This window comes from Pinus tabuliformis, chromosome 7 (assembly GCF_031772625.1).
Source record: "Pinus tabuliformis cultivar Carrire ecotype Pingquan chromosome 7, CPIR1, whole genome shotgun sequence".
In the NCBI taxonomy this organism is placed as follows: Eukaryota; Viridiplantae; Streptophyta; class Pinopsida; order Pinales; family Pinaceae; genus Pinus; species Pinus tabuliformis.
This window is the reverse complement of record NC_142293.1, coordinates 279,296,419-279,312,689: the sequence shown is the minus strand read 5'-3', so window position 1 is coordinate 279,312,689 and position 16,271 is coordinate 279,296,419. Positions and strand designations below refer to the sequence as shown.

At 36.5% G+C, this 16,271-nt stretch overlaps 1 protein-coding gene across 1 annotated transcript; it reads right to left on the bottom strand.

Annotated features, from left to right (window-relative positions):
* Positions 1-292: 292 nt before the first annotated feature.
* LOC149246957 (serine decarboxylase-like) lies at positions 293-14,293 on the bottom strand. Its single transcript, XM_089458064.1, has 5 exons — positions 13,702-14,293; positions 1,971-2,202; positions 1,676-1,869; positions 1,308-1,444; positions 293-1,140 (listed from the first exon to the last, which is right to left on the bottom strand). The coding sequence occupies exons 1-5, from the start codon at positions 14,054-14,056 to the stop codon at positions 568-570; spliced, it is 1,491 nt and encodes a 496-aa protein (XP_089314190.1). The 5' UTR covers positions 14,057-14,293; the 3' UTR covers positions 293-567.
* Between the last annotated feature and the right edge of the window lie 1,978 nt (positions 14,294-16,271).

The window sequence follows — 16,271 nt, the reverse complement described above, 5'->3', positions numbered from 1 at the left end:
CAGAAGCAAAGCACAGAACAGATCAGAGGTCCTACTCTATTTATACAATCGCAATTCATACATTACGAAGTACACCGGTATAGAAGCCTACAGAGTAGCTCAATTCCATTCAAAATATTCCTAAGCCAGTTGAAAAAGTAAACAACCACACATTTGTTATAATATTGGCACGAACTACTACGTTTACAGCTTTATTTAAACTGAGATAACAAGACATCCTGCCAGTTTCTTGTAGAATTTCAAATCAAATAACCAGTGTTCAGTACAATTAATGGACTGACAACTCCGAATGTGGTTAAAATGAAATGAAATAAGCATAAAAAGTACAATATGATAAGTCACTCAAGCCATGGTGACATGGAAGATTGCGCTCTTAAATTGCGCACACAGTAGATCCAACATTCAAATAGAGTGCAATGCATCAGTAGCAGCAATGTTGGGATGAAAATTGGCATACGCCACTGAACTTGGCCCCCGTGCACGATGTAGGCATGATTATGTTTAAGGCGAGCACAATTCTCATCGCCAACTATGTGCCTGCCAGTGAACTCACCGACATTGCATAACTCAGGTATGATTATGTTGAAGGCAAGCACAATTCTCATCACCAACCTCATTTGCAATGCATGGAGTCACAACCTTCCCATCTGGAAACCATTTTGGTCGATTCTCAACCAACTCGTCCACAAAGAAATCTATCTTCTCTATTGTTACATTTGGCATCACAACAACATGGGCAATGTTTCCCTGGCAGGCAAGCTGCCACCTGCGGACAAAAGTTTCATCCTGTGGTCTCTCAAATACTACAGTGCTGCTCAGTTCATTTAACATTGCGCTAATCCCAGCAGACCGAAATCGACCTTTCAAATAATGTGCATTTCTAAGGCATTTCTGAACCTCTTTTTGAAAGCCTCGATAACCTTTCCGGTTCAAGGTGTACCAAAGAAATATAGGAGCATGCCCATTGCGACTTCCCATTATTGTGGCATCCCTAGAAGCTAAATACTCCACATCCCTTGAAAGGGCATTTATGTGCTCGATCCTTGTTATTTGCACACCGCATGGCATGGGACATCCAACAAACTTATGCCCAGACACACTCACACTTCCTATTGGCTTCTTAAAACTCACTTTTGGTGCCTGTGAGACGAAAACAGCAAAAGAAAAATAAGAAAAATATTTCACTTTTGCATACTCTAGTATTACAGTTAATGAGGTTGAAGTAATAATTCATACAGGGGTAATACAGCATGTATCCTACCCAAATAAAACTTTCAAGCAAAATGATCCATGGTTTAGTGTCTTACCCGCTTCACAAAGGGCATCATTAAGCCAAATAAAGCCCCGTCACAATGGATATAAAATCGGTCTTTCATGAAGCCCGATTCTTCAAGAGTCTGAACCACCATATCCAAATCATCTACAGCTCCCTTAACCGTAGTCCCTGGAGTTAATGGAATAACAATCAGGATTTCAAACATGTATTAGTTTCAAGAAAAGTCTATTTGGACAAATCTGCTCCAAGTTCATCCAATTCTAAAACAAATTCTCTAGAATGCATACACAACATATGGAGTTTGACCTAGAAATAAACTACTTTACAAAACCTTACTTCCACGGTTATAATGGTTTGCATTCACTCTGTTCCCATTGAGAAGGATACAGTGAGACTTACCAATATTAACATTGACAATAGCAGGCTTATCCTTGTTTTTAAGCAGCCTCTGTTTGAAATCCGCACAGTCAATCTCACCAGAAATTAGTGTATCCACCTTTTCTAATTGCATTCTGTACATCCTTGCTGCTTTGAAAATTGAGTAATGAGTCTCTCGTGATGCATACAAAATGCCATCCGGAAAAACCTCTCTCCTGCATAAAGATAATAGCACACATACCAATTCAGCAAAGATAGAGCAAGATTAAGAATACTAAGAAATTTTACCAAGGGTCACTTGAAAACAGGTACAAACCCGACTAAAACACCATGCAGATTTCCTTCTGTACCACAATTTGTGATGTATCCCCAATACTCATGTTTCTCCAGTTCCCAAAGGCGGGCAAACCAGTCCAAGACTCCAACCTCAAACTGCCTCGAGTGTACTCCATAGTTGCTCTCAATAAAAGGGTCACCAAGATTATTAATGGAAAAATGTTGCAGCTGTGCCAGTGCACCATAATCAAAATCCAGATTGTAAGGATAACCTGTAAAAACAGGTAGGATCAGTGCCTACTTAAATGTGCCCAAGGAAAAAGCTTCGATAAAAATTATCTAATACGTGCTAACAGTTTCATGTTATAGAACGGAAAGCAAATTAGAAAAACTTGATCACAGGAAGAAAGATTATGGTGCAAAATAAAAATTATGGCTCTTCCAGACAAATATAAATGACGATCTATATAACTAAATCCAGGTGATATTTTTGTGATGACTGGGGTTTTAATAACAGTGCTCCTGTTACATACTTTTAAGTTTAAAAATATAAGATGACAAAGGGATGAATAATTTGTGGCTTAGAGGGATTTTATATGTTCAAGGAATTAAAATCGTATTTTTTAAACCTTGTAGTAAATAATTGCATAAAATTATAATAAAATAAGTAAAATATCATAAGAAGACAAAGAACCGATCAAAGAAAAAGATCTATTGATTACAAGTAAATGGAATCAGATACATTCACACATCTAAGCATCATATAACAAGATAAGTATATGGGAAAAATGTTCAAATACTTTATTGAATAGAAGGAAAAATTACAACCATGAAGTGTGATTCGAAGTCACTCCTCCAGCTTTGATCCCATCCACATCACATCAAAAGCATGACAAACTTGTAGCATAACAATACTTGTCTCAAAGTCCATTCTCATAGCAACGTTATCTCCTTACAATTCAACATAGTTCATCCATTGATCACTTAGATGAGTGCTCAATTTATAGGAAGATGGAGGAGGTTATGTCATAAATGGGGGTATTGAATGGCCTTCCATACTTAGAATTAGTTCCATGGAGGAAGGGATGAGAGGATAGGATGCATCTTAACTCATTCCTCATCCATTTTTGAGCTCATAGGAATTGATAAGCGAGGGAAACTTGTAGTTTTACCAAATTTTCTGATATTCTATCCCTACGTACAGATTTATATATGAATTTACAAGATAGAAATTGTTGTTAAATTCCTCCCATACAATGAACTTGATTTCAGATTGTTGCACAATGATCAGTTTGAAGTTTGAACCAAAGGAAGCATACAGTGCAGAGCAACACTAATTCGAACAGCACTGTAGATAAGTCATAAATAATGGTTTGGAGGATTGTCCCATTGTGAAATGGCACCTATAGGTTCTATATGTTATATATAGATTGTTTTGGTCCAAATGACCCTCAAGCGCCTGCCATGAAATAGACATCTGAATCTAGAAATAGAAGCGGTTTATAAGACTTAAATGCTGAAGACTATAAATGAACAGGGTTGAAAGTACATATCTGATTCTTGACCTCAAGTTAAAACTCGTAGTTAAATGAAAATATGATCACCAGATCACAAATAAACTTGCCGTAGATCAACCAGGAAACGAGTTTTTTGGGTCAATCTGCAAACCCAAGTATAACTGGCAATCCCTAAACTTGACTCATGATCCCAAGTTTGACTTGCCCAGGAAATCATAAAAACCCCTAGGCTGCCATTTTTTCTCTGCTTGGGCAAATTTCCTCTCTGCCAGACTGACTGCAAGTGATCCAAAAGGAGTACAAAGTGATGCATCTGGAGCACCCACCAACACTTGTCAGTAATCCACTGATGCAGCTGGGCATCTAAGGGCATCAAACAGCTGCCTTAATAAGCGACTGTTACAGGCCTCTCACCGCTGTTTTTTCACCCTTGGAGGTACCTCTACACTGTGTTTTCATCCTTCATTTGTTGCTGTCTGTTATTTAAGGTTTATGACAACTTTTAAAGGAATTTTTAGGGTATATATATACTATTGTATTTTTTCAAGATTTTAGAGCCTGCAGCCCTGGCCCTTGGCCTGTAGGCTTTTACATTGCTGTCAACTGTCCCATTTCATAACAGTAATTAACTGGAGAAGATATCAGCAAGCAGTGCAGCAGCAAAATACTCCTTCCCACGAAATAGCCGCAATACATTAAACCAAAATAGTGAAAATGCCAAGGGTGAAATACTTTGCTCAGAGTTACCGTGAAAAGATTACAGGATCAGCTAAGACTTTATGTAATTTTTTCCAAACTCCTTGTGGTGGAGACAATTTTAGATTCAAATACCACCTCGCCCATGGCTATGCCATTGGTCCTTGCTTACATGTTGACCAAGATGTTAAATGCTAAACTAACTTGGCCATTGATAATCTCCATAATTAAAGCCAAGAAAGCAAGAATAAATGCAGAAATGGCAAATCTCAAAGGTGGTCAATCTAATACCCTCTTCTCGCCTCCCTATGTTGAATTTAGAATCGCAAAGCCAACTTGGCCATTGATACCCTCCATAATTAAAGCCAAGAAAGCAAGAATAAATGCCAAATCTCAAAGGTGCCCAATCTTCTTCGAATACCCCTCTTGTTGCCTCCCTGTGTTGAATTCAGAATGTTTGACCCATGTTTTCCACACATACCTATAACTCAAAGTGAAAGGAAAACTCTGCCTCCTCCCATTCTACAAATTTGAGCTGTGGAGTTGGAAATTTACACATTTTTGTTCACACACAACCCAGTTCGCAACTGAGCTTGAATGGCATAGGTTGGTAAGAGTATGTCCATATTCAATTTGTTGGTAGAAAACATTGAAGATGTCAACCTTATACCTGTTGAGTAACGTTCATCACAGACATAATCAAGGTCCACCACCATGAGTGATGGATGGACAGATATAATGAATTAGGTTGGTAAGAGTATGTCCATATTCAATTTGTTGGTAGAAAAAAATGAAGATGTCAACCTTATACCTGTTGAGTGTTGTTCATCACAGACATAATCAAAGTCCACCACCATGGGTGATGGATGGACAGATATAATGAATAGAGCCTCAAAAAATTCCTGTGTGTCTTGTCAAAAGGGCACAACCTTTCTCAAACCAGTCGATGCCTCAAACAAAGATAAAAGTTCCCAACTGATATGTGAAATGATGAAGTTGTTCATGAGGGAGAACATGTACAAATTGTTACCACGAACGCAACTAATTACATGGTTGTTGGTAGTCTTTTTGAGCTTAGGTACTGCCCCATATTTTGGACCTCTTGTGTTACACATTGCATAGATTTAAAGTTCGTGCATTGTTACCACCTGAAAATGCAAACCCAATTTGCATTTACCACCTGAAAATGCAAACCCAATTTGCATTTTCAGAGGCATTCTTTTCAATAGCATTGCAACAGCATATAATAACTTTGGAGCATGATATGATTCATTTGGCAGATGGCAATGAAGATCCATGTGTTTGCAACTTTGCCTTTTGTTTCACATGTTGATGGATATCCATGTACTTCAAGACATGTTTTGTTGTCGTGTTCATATATTTGGAGGCAAGGTTTCACATGTAGCAGAATTGACCTATCGGTGCACTTGTGTACATATCTAAATATTTTCATGCGTATTTCTCCATTGGAGGATGCCTTTGGGATGTCTTCACAATTTTCAAGACAAAACTCGCATATTCAAAGACATTTCTCACATTCTCACTACTTGGGTTCATCTCACATTATTCTACATATGTTCAGGCATATGACTCATAATTCTTGTGGGCTTTAGGCATCATCTACAAGACAACAATGAGGTTTTGAGGGAGGATAGACATGTGTCACTAAACCCTCTCATACATGTCAAAGATTCTTCAAGGAAGGAAAGCCTGTCATTTTGAGGGATATATGGGGGCTTTTGTAGCATAATAAAGGGTCACATGTAAAAAAGAAAAGTAATGCCCTATCAAAGTGACATAACCACATAAAGTGGGAAGACCTCTTTCTGAAGAAGAGCATATGTCTTTTGATAGAGTGCCTAGATTGTCGCCAAACCAATGCCAATAAATGCAAGTAGTTGCAGCATTTTTGAACTGGGGTCATTATAAAGATTTTGATAAATATTGAGGGACTTAACGTGTTGTTGCCTCAAAACCCTAGGCCACATATGATCATTTCTAATGGAGTGCTCCAGCTTTTCTTGAGTTCTATAGTAAATTTGGAAAGAGGAAGCTACTAGATGGTCATTCTTGGAGATCACCCATGCGAGGAAGGTGACAAGTGGCATCAAAGACTAAATCAAGCCCTATTTTGTGCATCTTATCACCCTTAATGAGGATCACCTAGCTTAGAGGTGGCTTCTAAACCTTCTTTATGTATTTTAATATGATTTACAAAAGATTTGAGGATGTAGAAATTAGTCAACAATCTTTTTTGTAAAATGTTTTACAAGAAGCTCTATAAAAGTAAAGTCTCATTTGCAACGACATGGTAGGATGAATGGAATTTTCCCTCTAAGCTTAGTTCAAGATCTCTTGAAAGAAAGATCTCTTGAAAGGGTTAAGCTCAAAATAAGGTTTCTCCATTTTTCCATTCTCTTGCATGAATGACTAGGGTTTCACAAGGTTTCCCATTGTATCTCGTTGCTGAAATAATCTTTATAGAAGCATATTATTGCTCCAATAAGAGGACATTAGGGCTAAGTAAAATCCTCCATAACACTACAGATGTAATTGTGAATAACAAAATAAATTCCTCGATGAAATTTGTGGTTATAGTTGTTCATTCATTGTTTTAAGTCTATTGTAATTAAGAATGAGGAATAAGTGTGTTAGAATATGGCTCTTTGATCTCATAATGAAATCAATTTTGAAAATATGATATATTATTTGTTGATCTTTCACTTAGAAAGCCACCATTCACAATCCACCTCATTTAGGCTTTCATCTGGTGAATTCTCTATTGGTCACAATTGCATGTTATTAGTTGACAATAATCTTATGGTTGTGAAGGTGCATCTTACATAACGGCCCTCACTTATTCTTGCACAAAATGAAATTTGTTTTGGCCTGTGTAGTACATAATTACAGCTTCTCCATCATACTCACGTCTACTTTCCCTATGATCTCGACTCCATCCCCCAATGGATAAAAATCGATTTTGACAGTCCATCACCTTATTATCCTAATCTAAATGTACCTTCATTCTACAAATATGAATTCTATATCAAGCTTCACAAGACCAAATTTGTGGTGCTACCACAATAAGAATCCCAAAATGTACTAGAGAAGAGACATCCTAAAATTAGGAGTGTTACATCCCGAACCTACATTGTAAGTGATAAAGCCCTTAAACACAAGTACAACCTTTGGGGACCTAGGACGGATTGTCCATTATCACCACAATGACACCTTCACTCACTTTAGGTCGACTCCCTCTAGCAAAAGGAGGGTTTCTTGAGATAAAATGTGTAGATACACTTTAAATTTAGTGGATGCTAAGTTGCCAAGACCAATGCCAATCCAAAAGGTTATGGAGTCAAAAAATATTAACAAACAGGAGTATGGAGAAGATGTAAGTAAGTCATGCCATGGCGTGCCATAATTAGTTCAAGTGAATTTTCACATTATATGAAAGCGAGGGCCCTAACAACAAATACACCAACACAACTAAGGTACTTGTAGCTAGTAAATGATGTGCAATCTCAATGGTGAAAGAACATCCACAACATGAAATTATAAATAAAAAGGAATAAGTAGACAACCTTCTAAAGAATGAAGAGCCCAAGCAAAATATCACATCACATACAATCTTATAAGATTAGTTTGCCATAACAAGTGCCACAACAAATATGTTACTCTACCAACAAGCTCCCCAATATATTGAATTACATCAAGGACTAAGGAGGGTAAGAACCTCAACCCTAGTCCCTTCTCAATGTGCAAAAACTCGCTTTCTATTGAGATCATTTCCAACAACATAAAACCCCAATTATCCAAGAGAAAATAGAAGAGTTATGGACACCTCACATTTGCTTTCTCCTTAATTTTCTCTTCCTACAAAATATTCAAGTAGGTGTAGAGGGGTTTTCCCTATGAATACAAACATCTCAACTAAATGAGAAGGATCCTCTTTATATAGATATGGGCTCACCTCTAATACAATAAACAAATAATTTAGTGACTATCAAATCCACTAATTTCTCCAAGGAGTAGTAATTAAATCTTATATCCTCAATCACCTTGACCACTCTTCTTAAAAAAATAGTAAGTGGCATCTAGATTCAAATATCTCCAAGGAATAACAAAAACTCCCTAAAGGATAGGCACTCTTCCTAGTACATTAACAAACTCCACAAAAAATGGATTTGATGCAACTCCCAAAGAAGATTGTGTAAGAGTTTGTTGAGAACTAACCAACTCAAAAGTTGAAACACCCTCCCTTAAATAATATTCCTCATTCCTTGAATCATGCTCTAAAAACATCATCGGACCTCTTTTATGCTGAGAACCCCTAATTAATGTTGTTCACCTTGTCAAATGCTAGGTTTGTTATGCCAGTTGTCCACTTTCCTTAAAACACTCCTCCAGATAACTAATTAGAAACCATTTCTCTTTAAAAAATAGTCATGGAGCTCAAAATAGGGGTAATGTTCCTCCACATATGGAGGACCAAACCTTTGGAAGGTGGATCTTCATGGGGATATGAGCTAAGAAAAGGTTGGTGGTTTTTAAAACAACACTTAAAAAGTGGATCTCATTGTCTGCAAATCGAGGGGGTGATCAAGGTGTGGACTCATGCCTCCTTGAGCTTGGACATCCTGCCTCTCCTTTGTTTTTTAATCATGCTTCAAAAACTACCTCATAAAGTATGCATTCTACCCTTAATGACCTTTGAATATAAGCAATGGTATTCTAGCCAAAGGAACAACCCAATATTCATGGCATTTTGAATTGCAACAACAATTATAGGGATTGCTCTAGGTTCTTGAACAAATGATAGGGAGTGGCCTACTCCATCCATTGATGAAATAATACATGGTATTGATCCTTGTGAAAATCCTTTCCCTAGAACTTCCATATTTGCTCCTTTTGGAGATATACAAGGTTTCTTTGTACCAAGACAATCTTTGCAATTGTTGGTATTAACATATGCAGTATGACCGCAAACCCTTGCCTTGTGAGCCCATGTTTTGACCATGGCCCACCAATAATGGATCTTGCTCAACAATATAACCGCAAAAGATAGAGGATCATACTTGAGTTGGAGCATATTTCTTTCAAAAACATAATCTTTAAATTCATCTTGAAGTGTCCATCAACTTTCATCAAATATCAACAAGTATTCCAACAATAGCTAGACTTCCCAAAAAGGCACAATCTAACACCCTCATCACTAAAAGCAATCACCTTCTTGCACATATAAACAGGCCAAAACTGAGACCTAAACCTGCCTCAATACCATTCGAGAAGTGTCAAGAAAAAGGTGCTTAGAATAATTTAAATGAGATCTTAAAATACTAGTCACAACAACCACCCGAGACACTAGAAATACCAGTGTTGTAAGGAATGCATTGGTAAAATCCTTCCAAGATTCCCATTACTATGATAAATCCTTCAAGCGCAAACACTTCTAACTCAATATCATCAATTTGTTGGGAAGATGTGTGTCCCAAAAGCTGTCGAAATTGTTGTTGAACAAGGCTTACACTATTATCACCCTTCCTACCACTGAACAATCCTAAAATATCTCGATTTTAATGTTGTGTTAATGCTTAATGAAACAAGGAAAAAAAAGATTCTCCATTTCACGTATGAGCAAATCTAACCAACTCTGCCTACAAGGCCCTATTGATTTCTATTTGATAGTAAGCCCTTTATATTAACAACAATCTCACATAAGAAATCTAGCTTGATCTCCCACCAAAATTATCTTGTATCTGGAAACTAAGTCACCGCGTTCGTGTTCGTGTTCGAGTTCAGTGACTTTGACATTTGAATAAAGTTTGACACTTGAAATTTTGAGGATAAAATTCGGCATTAAGTTCGACATATTATAAATCTAAATATATATAAAATTAAAGTTTAAAACACATATCGGCAGAGATAAAAATACCATGCCCATTGCCAAGTTGAGCCACTGCATAGGTTGGCTATGAATTTCCATAAGCTAAAACAAAACTCTAAATCACTAAGAGGATAAAATAAAACATGATTTTATCTATTACTTCGCATTATTAACAATATCGATGAATCATTCAAAAACTGAAATAGGCCAAAGTGAAGATGTCAAATCCATTAAACCATTCTTGAGTGGATCCTAGAACAATCAGAGCATTAATTACAATTGCAGAACATATCCATTAACGCAGACAATTCATAGATAGCAAAGACAGAATTATGATAAGAGGCAACTCCTCCATCAATGGCAACGTGTAGAGAAATTTGGGATAAACTATAAATTGAAATTTGAACTCTAATTTACGTATATACTAATAAATTCATTGAAAATCCAATAGCAACATGCACCACAAATGTAAGCACTAGGTAAAAAAGATTCTGGGATTAAATTATGCCTCCCAAACCTAAAATCTAATCTTTGGCGTTGCATATCTACTCAAGAAATGGAAGAACACATTATTATCTAATATTTATGGAAGAGACATGCCTCTGGGTTTGAATTTGGTTGGATATAGCAGTGAAAAAACATTGAGATCAGATGGTTGTCGACTGCAATGGTTCTATCGAATCAGTACACGCTCCTCTACGAATATAGCATCACCTATCATCTTTGCAACTTGCATTTGTCGTCACTATGGCTGCCAGGATGCAGTGATCGACACACGAGAGATTAAAATGTGTTGTACGTTGTAGCTTGCCACAATTGTGAGGTTGAAGAGGTAGAACTAGATTGTGAGCCTATGGTGTAGATTTAGGGCTATAGTTTTTAAATAAAAATTAATTATTATCTAACGAAAATTAATCGAACACAAGATGAATTTCATCAATTTTAATGTGACTTTTGTAATTTTGCTCGCGTTTGAGTTCGAGTTCTTATTCGATTCAAGTTCAAGTTTGTGTTCGCATTGACGTTCTGTGAATCTAATCGAATAAATTTGGCAGGCAGTCAAGTTTGGCGAACTTTGCATTCCAAGGGTTTTGTTCGCTGAACACGGTGACTTAGACTGGAAGACTAGAAATAATCTCTCAAAATTCCCATGCATTTTGGGGGCCTACAAGGAGGATGACCAGTAAGGTGACAATAGGTGGTCCTCAAGTTGCTAAGAAGTTTGTGCTTGGTGATTGGATTTATCTTTTGTGTAGATCATGGACGTAACAAGGATATTGGATAAATTGTTTGGATAAAAGAGGTTGTAGATAGGCAAAACCCATAACCAAATGCATTTACAATCACACAATGTCCTCAACACCATGAGAATATACACAAAAGGCAAGGAACTTGTTCATCTCGCATTGAACATATTTGCAATTAACTTCATCTCCTTGAAATTTCCACTTGACCAAAAGATAAATTTCCAGAGGATGTTTTTGGGACCTAAGTAGATGGCATTTAAACATGGCAAAACCATCAAATGTGTTGAATCTAAGTTTGGGTTAACCAATTGTTTCTTAGAAGGTTTCTTAGAAAGGTGTGAAGAGATTATTGTTGAGACAAGACACTTGTCAAAGTGCTCAAGTGCTTATTTTCTCATTGTTCAAAGTCAAACTTCATTTCATTTCTTTCAAAATTTAAATGTTCTTCGAACTTTCAAAATGGTTTATGGTGACAAATCCTCATATGTGTTGCCTTTATAACGCAATGGATCTCACAAATAAGGCCATCAAAAGAAATATCAGCATGAGAAATATTTAGTGACAGAGGATGGAAATTTCACTGTTTTTGATAATGTATAAGATCAAGATTGGGCAGTGAAGCTGAATTCAGATAACGTTCAGGTATATTCTCCTGAAATGTAATACAAAATCAATGGCATTGTAAAGAAGCTGAAACTAGTGTGATCTTTACATATTTGGTGAAAAGGAATCCAAGTTTTGGTGTTTTCGATAAATGTACAAGATCAACATTGGGCAGTAAAGCTGAAGAAATATCAGAAGATGTCCTAAATATGCTCCTCTAAAATGCTATACAAAATCAAGACAATGTAAAGAAGCTTGAAGTAGTCTAATATTTACAGTGTAAAAGATGGAAGTTTTAGTGTTACTGAATGTATAAAATCAAGAATGGCCAGCACAGTCAAAGAAATACCATATAATATTGGAATTACGTTTCACCTGACATGAACATACAATCTAGAAGTTTGAAGCAATCCGACCTTTACATATTTAGTGAAAAAGGAGAGAAGTTTTAACATTTCTGCTGTCTCATAATGTCCATGATCAAAGGAGAAGCTTGAAGTACTCTAATCTATGCATATTTACTAAAAATCTATTGCACTTGATGAGGCGCATCCACAGCCAAGGCAGATATGCAACGTCTGATGTTAATGAAACTAAAGTGAAAAAAAAAAAAAATGAAATCCCTAGAAATCAAAAATTTAAAAACAATGGGTGATAACAATAAAAAACTAAATGAATATAAAAATCTATCATAAAGTAAACAAGGTTATTATATCTTAACTCCTGATCTTTCTAGGATCAAAAGAATTATACTTTTTTCTTTTGATCTTTCATTGAGATTATTAGATCCGAGATTAAGCTGATCCATACAGGTGGTGATGTACAGACATATACTAACATAGATTCATCTTAACCTAACATAGATCCATCTTAACCTAAATCTATCAAGATCAAGAGGTATTAAAAAACACCAATTGAAGACTTCTAAGTAGTTTAAGATAGATATATGCTAGTTTTCTTTAGATCCTCTTTATCCTTTTTACATTAAAAATGGAATGTCTATATTTTTCTATTTTAGTAGATCCATCCTAACCTAGAACTATCAAGATCAAAAGAAGCCCAATTGCAGACCTCTAAATGGTTAAGATGAATATATGCTAGTTTAATTTAGATACTCTTCATCCTGTTCACATTATAAATAGAATGTTTATGTTTTTCCATCGTAGTTTATGCCTGTGACACATCTTTTGGACTACTGGACGTAAATGACCTGCCCTCTTCGTTTGCAAGTAATTCCATAATGTTTTAAATCAAAAAATCTTAGATTCAGGATCTGAGGAGCAAGAAAAGCAACTTTGAACAGGGTAAATCATGGCTTTCGAAGCAGTTACCGGGGTTCTAATATAACCTTTCCATTTTTATCCATTTGCCTTAAAAAAATAATCTGGAAATCCAATTTTAATGTTATAAGAGGATCCATCTTTAACAATGATCTATTAAGTATAAATAAAGATTTAAAAAAAAAATGGAACATCCACATTTCCATTTTTTAAATTACATTTTAGATATAGGAAAAGAAAATAGAATTTTTATTTTATTAAACATATCAGGACGTCGGTAAGATCCTTGTAACAGGGTTTTGATGTGACATTTCGGTGAAAATAGACATTAATAGAGAATAATAAACGACATTCCATGAAGACTACTCAGTATCTCGTAATCAAGTGCAAATGATACAATGTGAAACAAATACCTACATTAAAAGGCTAGTTCTAATGTTATCTAACATAAATAACTAGATCAAGTTCATTTCGACTCTGTCAAATCTCGCATTTGAACAAATCCCGAAAATATACCGACAAAGATCTGAAAATAGCTTACCAAGATGGTGCTTCGTTCTTTCCACGAGACTCCGCCGGTACTTGGCCAAAACACTGGCCATGTAGCCATCTCTTTCACCTGTAATCTCATCGTCGACGTCCGGCTCGGTGATCGCAAGGCAGCTCGTATGAATATTCCTGCCGAGCACAATTTCTTTCTTTTCTCCATTTCCAGAACCTTGGCCATTATCAGAACGGCTACTAACGCTGCCATTTTCGTCCGCATCGGTCCCGGTCAAGGGAGCGCATATCTCAACCGGATCAAATTCCTCGGGGAGAGGCTCGACCCAGTCACCTGCCAAAGACTTAGGGTTAGCATTCGTGCTTGGGTTCGCAACTTGTACCGTGCAAACCATGGCTCTTCTGTTATCTGTCACTTCGGGAATATGCCAACAATGTGCCGAGATCGATTCCCGCTAAACCCCGAGAGGCCAAGAATATGCCTTACGCGCTGTTTCTCTATGCAGCGAATATGCTTCCCTTGTTTTCGCGTTCGCCAGCCACGGCATTTAACAAAAATATCTCAGGAAACCGGCCTGACCCCATCCGATTTACTGGCTCTTAAGAGTATCAAAGGGGCGTTGGGCGGTCGCCGACTCGCCAGTGTTTTGTCGCTGCCTGGACCGGTAGGGAGATTGTAGGCCGTCGGTACCTCGACATCGACGGCGTCCGTGTGTCCTCGGTTTTAAAAGAGAGCCGTGTAGCTGAGTATCTGACGTCCACGGTCCAAGGAACACAAAACACGTATACAGATGCCAGGCTGTCCTGTCTGACACCTTGCACGTGATAGAAAAATATTTTAGTTTACGATGTCGGTTCCACGATTGATATTGTCATTTACCTTGGGTAAATGAAGTGGTACGGGGGCCAAGTTCAGTGGCGTATGCCAATTTTCATCCCAACATTGCTGCTACTGATGCATTGCACTCTATTTGAATGTTGGATCTACTGTGTGCGCAATTTAAGAGCGCAATCTTCCATGTCACCATGGCTTGAGTGACTTATCATATTGTACTTTTTATGCTTATTTCATTTCATTTTAACCACATTCGGAGTTGTCAGTCCATTAATTGTACTGAACACTGGTTATTTGATTTGAAATTCTACAAGAAACTGGCAGGATGTCTTGTTATCTCAGTTTAAATAAAGCTGTAAACGTAGTAGTTCGTGCCAATATTATAACAAGTGTGTGGTTGTTTACTTTTTCAACTGGCTTAGGAATATTTTGAATGGAATTGAGCTACTCTGTAGGCTTCTATACCGGTGTACTTCGTAATGTATGAATTGCGATTGTATAAATAGAGTAGGACCTCTGATCTGTTCTGTGCTTTGCTTCTGACTGTATTTGCGTTTAATCTGTCTTTGTTGTTCTTTGTATGAACATCCTCTGCAAACAATACTTCCACCATAATCTCAAGCTAACTCAACTTTGTGGTTGCCCCCGTCTGCAACCTCCCGAACACGTTGCGTCTTTTGTTGGACAAAGATATAATCCTCTAATCCAAAAGCAGAGAGCGATTATTTCATTCTTAGATGTGGGTGAATGAAAAACTTTATATTCCATTGCGGACAATCATAATTAGAACCATAAATCAACATCTGAAATTCCACACTTGTGTACACCATTGGATCAACGAGTGTACACAATTGGATCAAGGAGAAGGAGATGAAAGAGATGCATGTTAAATATAGAGAAAGGAGAACTAAATAGTGAAATGTTTTTTTTACTGGGTTCAGGTTAAGATTAGGGAAAGGCCATTTCCAATGTTGGATGGAAAAATGATATTACTCACGTGTAAAATTGTACACTATGATCTTACTCACGTGTAAAATTGTACAAAGTGTAGTAGAACAAAAACACACTATATCATCATTATAACCTCATTAAGGGGAACGTACCCTCACTTCCTCTAATCTCTATAAGCTGGTTGTTCATAAATCTCATATGGATAAAAGATTTAGAACATGCACATTATTGTGGGTTGTACTATTTCTCTCATTGTGGGGAATCTCTTTTTTGGCTCTAGTTATAATGAATATTATGCTTTTCTTTTAATTTTTCAATACTTGATTCAGATTTTGATATAATGATTTATGTTGTAATTGGGTAGGGATTGCTTGAATAATAGAGTTATGTTAGCTAACCAATGGTCTATAAATTATAATTTTTCTCGATTTTAATTTTGAAGTTTAAAATACTCCTATGGAAGAGTGTAAATGTTTGTTTTTTTGTTTTTTTTCTTTTTTTTTTAATTTATTATTATTTTTTGACAAAACTACATTTATACTTAAAAGGTTTGATATTCTATTGATTTATTCCCAATTGCATCATTATCAAAATTGACCGGCATCATTGATTTTTGGACTATAAATAAATCCGAAAGGATCATTAGTCTTTGCCCTATATATTAATATCAAATAATGAAAAGATATAATGAACTAAAAGGTTTGACATTCTATTGATTTATTTTCAATTGCATCACTATCAAATTGATTGGCGTCATTGATTCTGTGACTAAATTAATATGAAAGGATCATTGGTCTTTGCCCCATAGATTAATGTCAAATAAT

What these genes read in the sequence shown, in the direction of transcription:
- LOC149246957 (XM_089458064.1), bottom strand. Translation starts at nt 14,056, where the DNA reads ATGGTTTGCACGGTACAAGTTGCGAACCCAAGCACGAATGCTAACCCT. An exon ending in AAGAACGAAGCACCATCTTG is followed by an intron (nt 2,203 to 13,701) that starts GTAAGCTATTTT and finishes CTGTTTTTACAG; the next exon opens with GTTATCCTTACAATCTGGAT. An exon ending in TGATGCCCTTTGTGAAGCGG is followed by an intron (nt 1,141 to 1,307) that starts GTAAGACACTAA and finishes TTCGTCTCACAG; the next exon opens with GCACCAAAAGTGAGTTTTAA.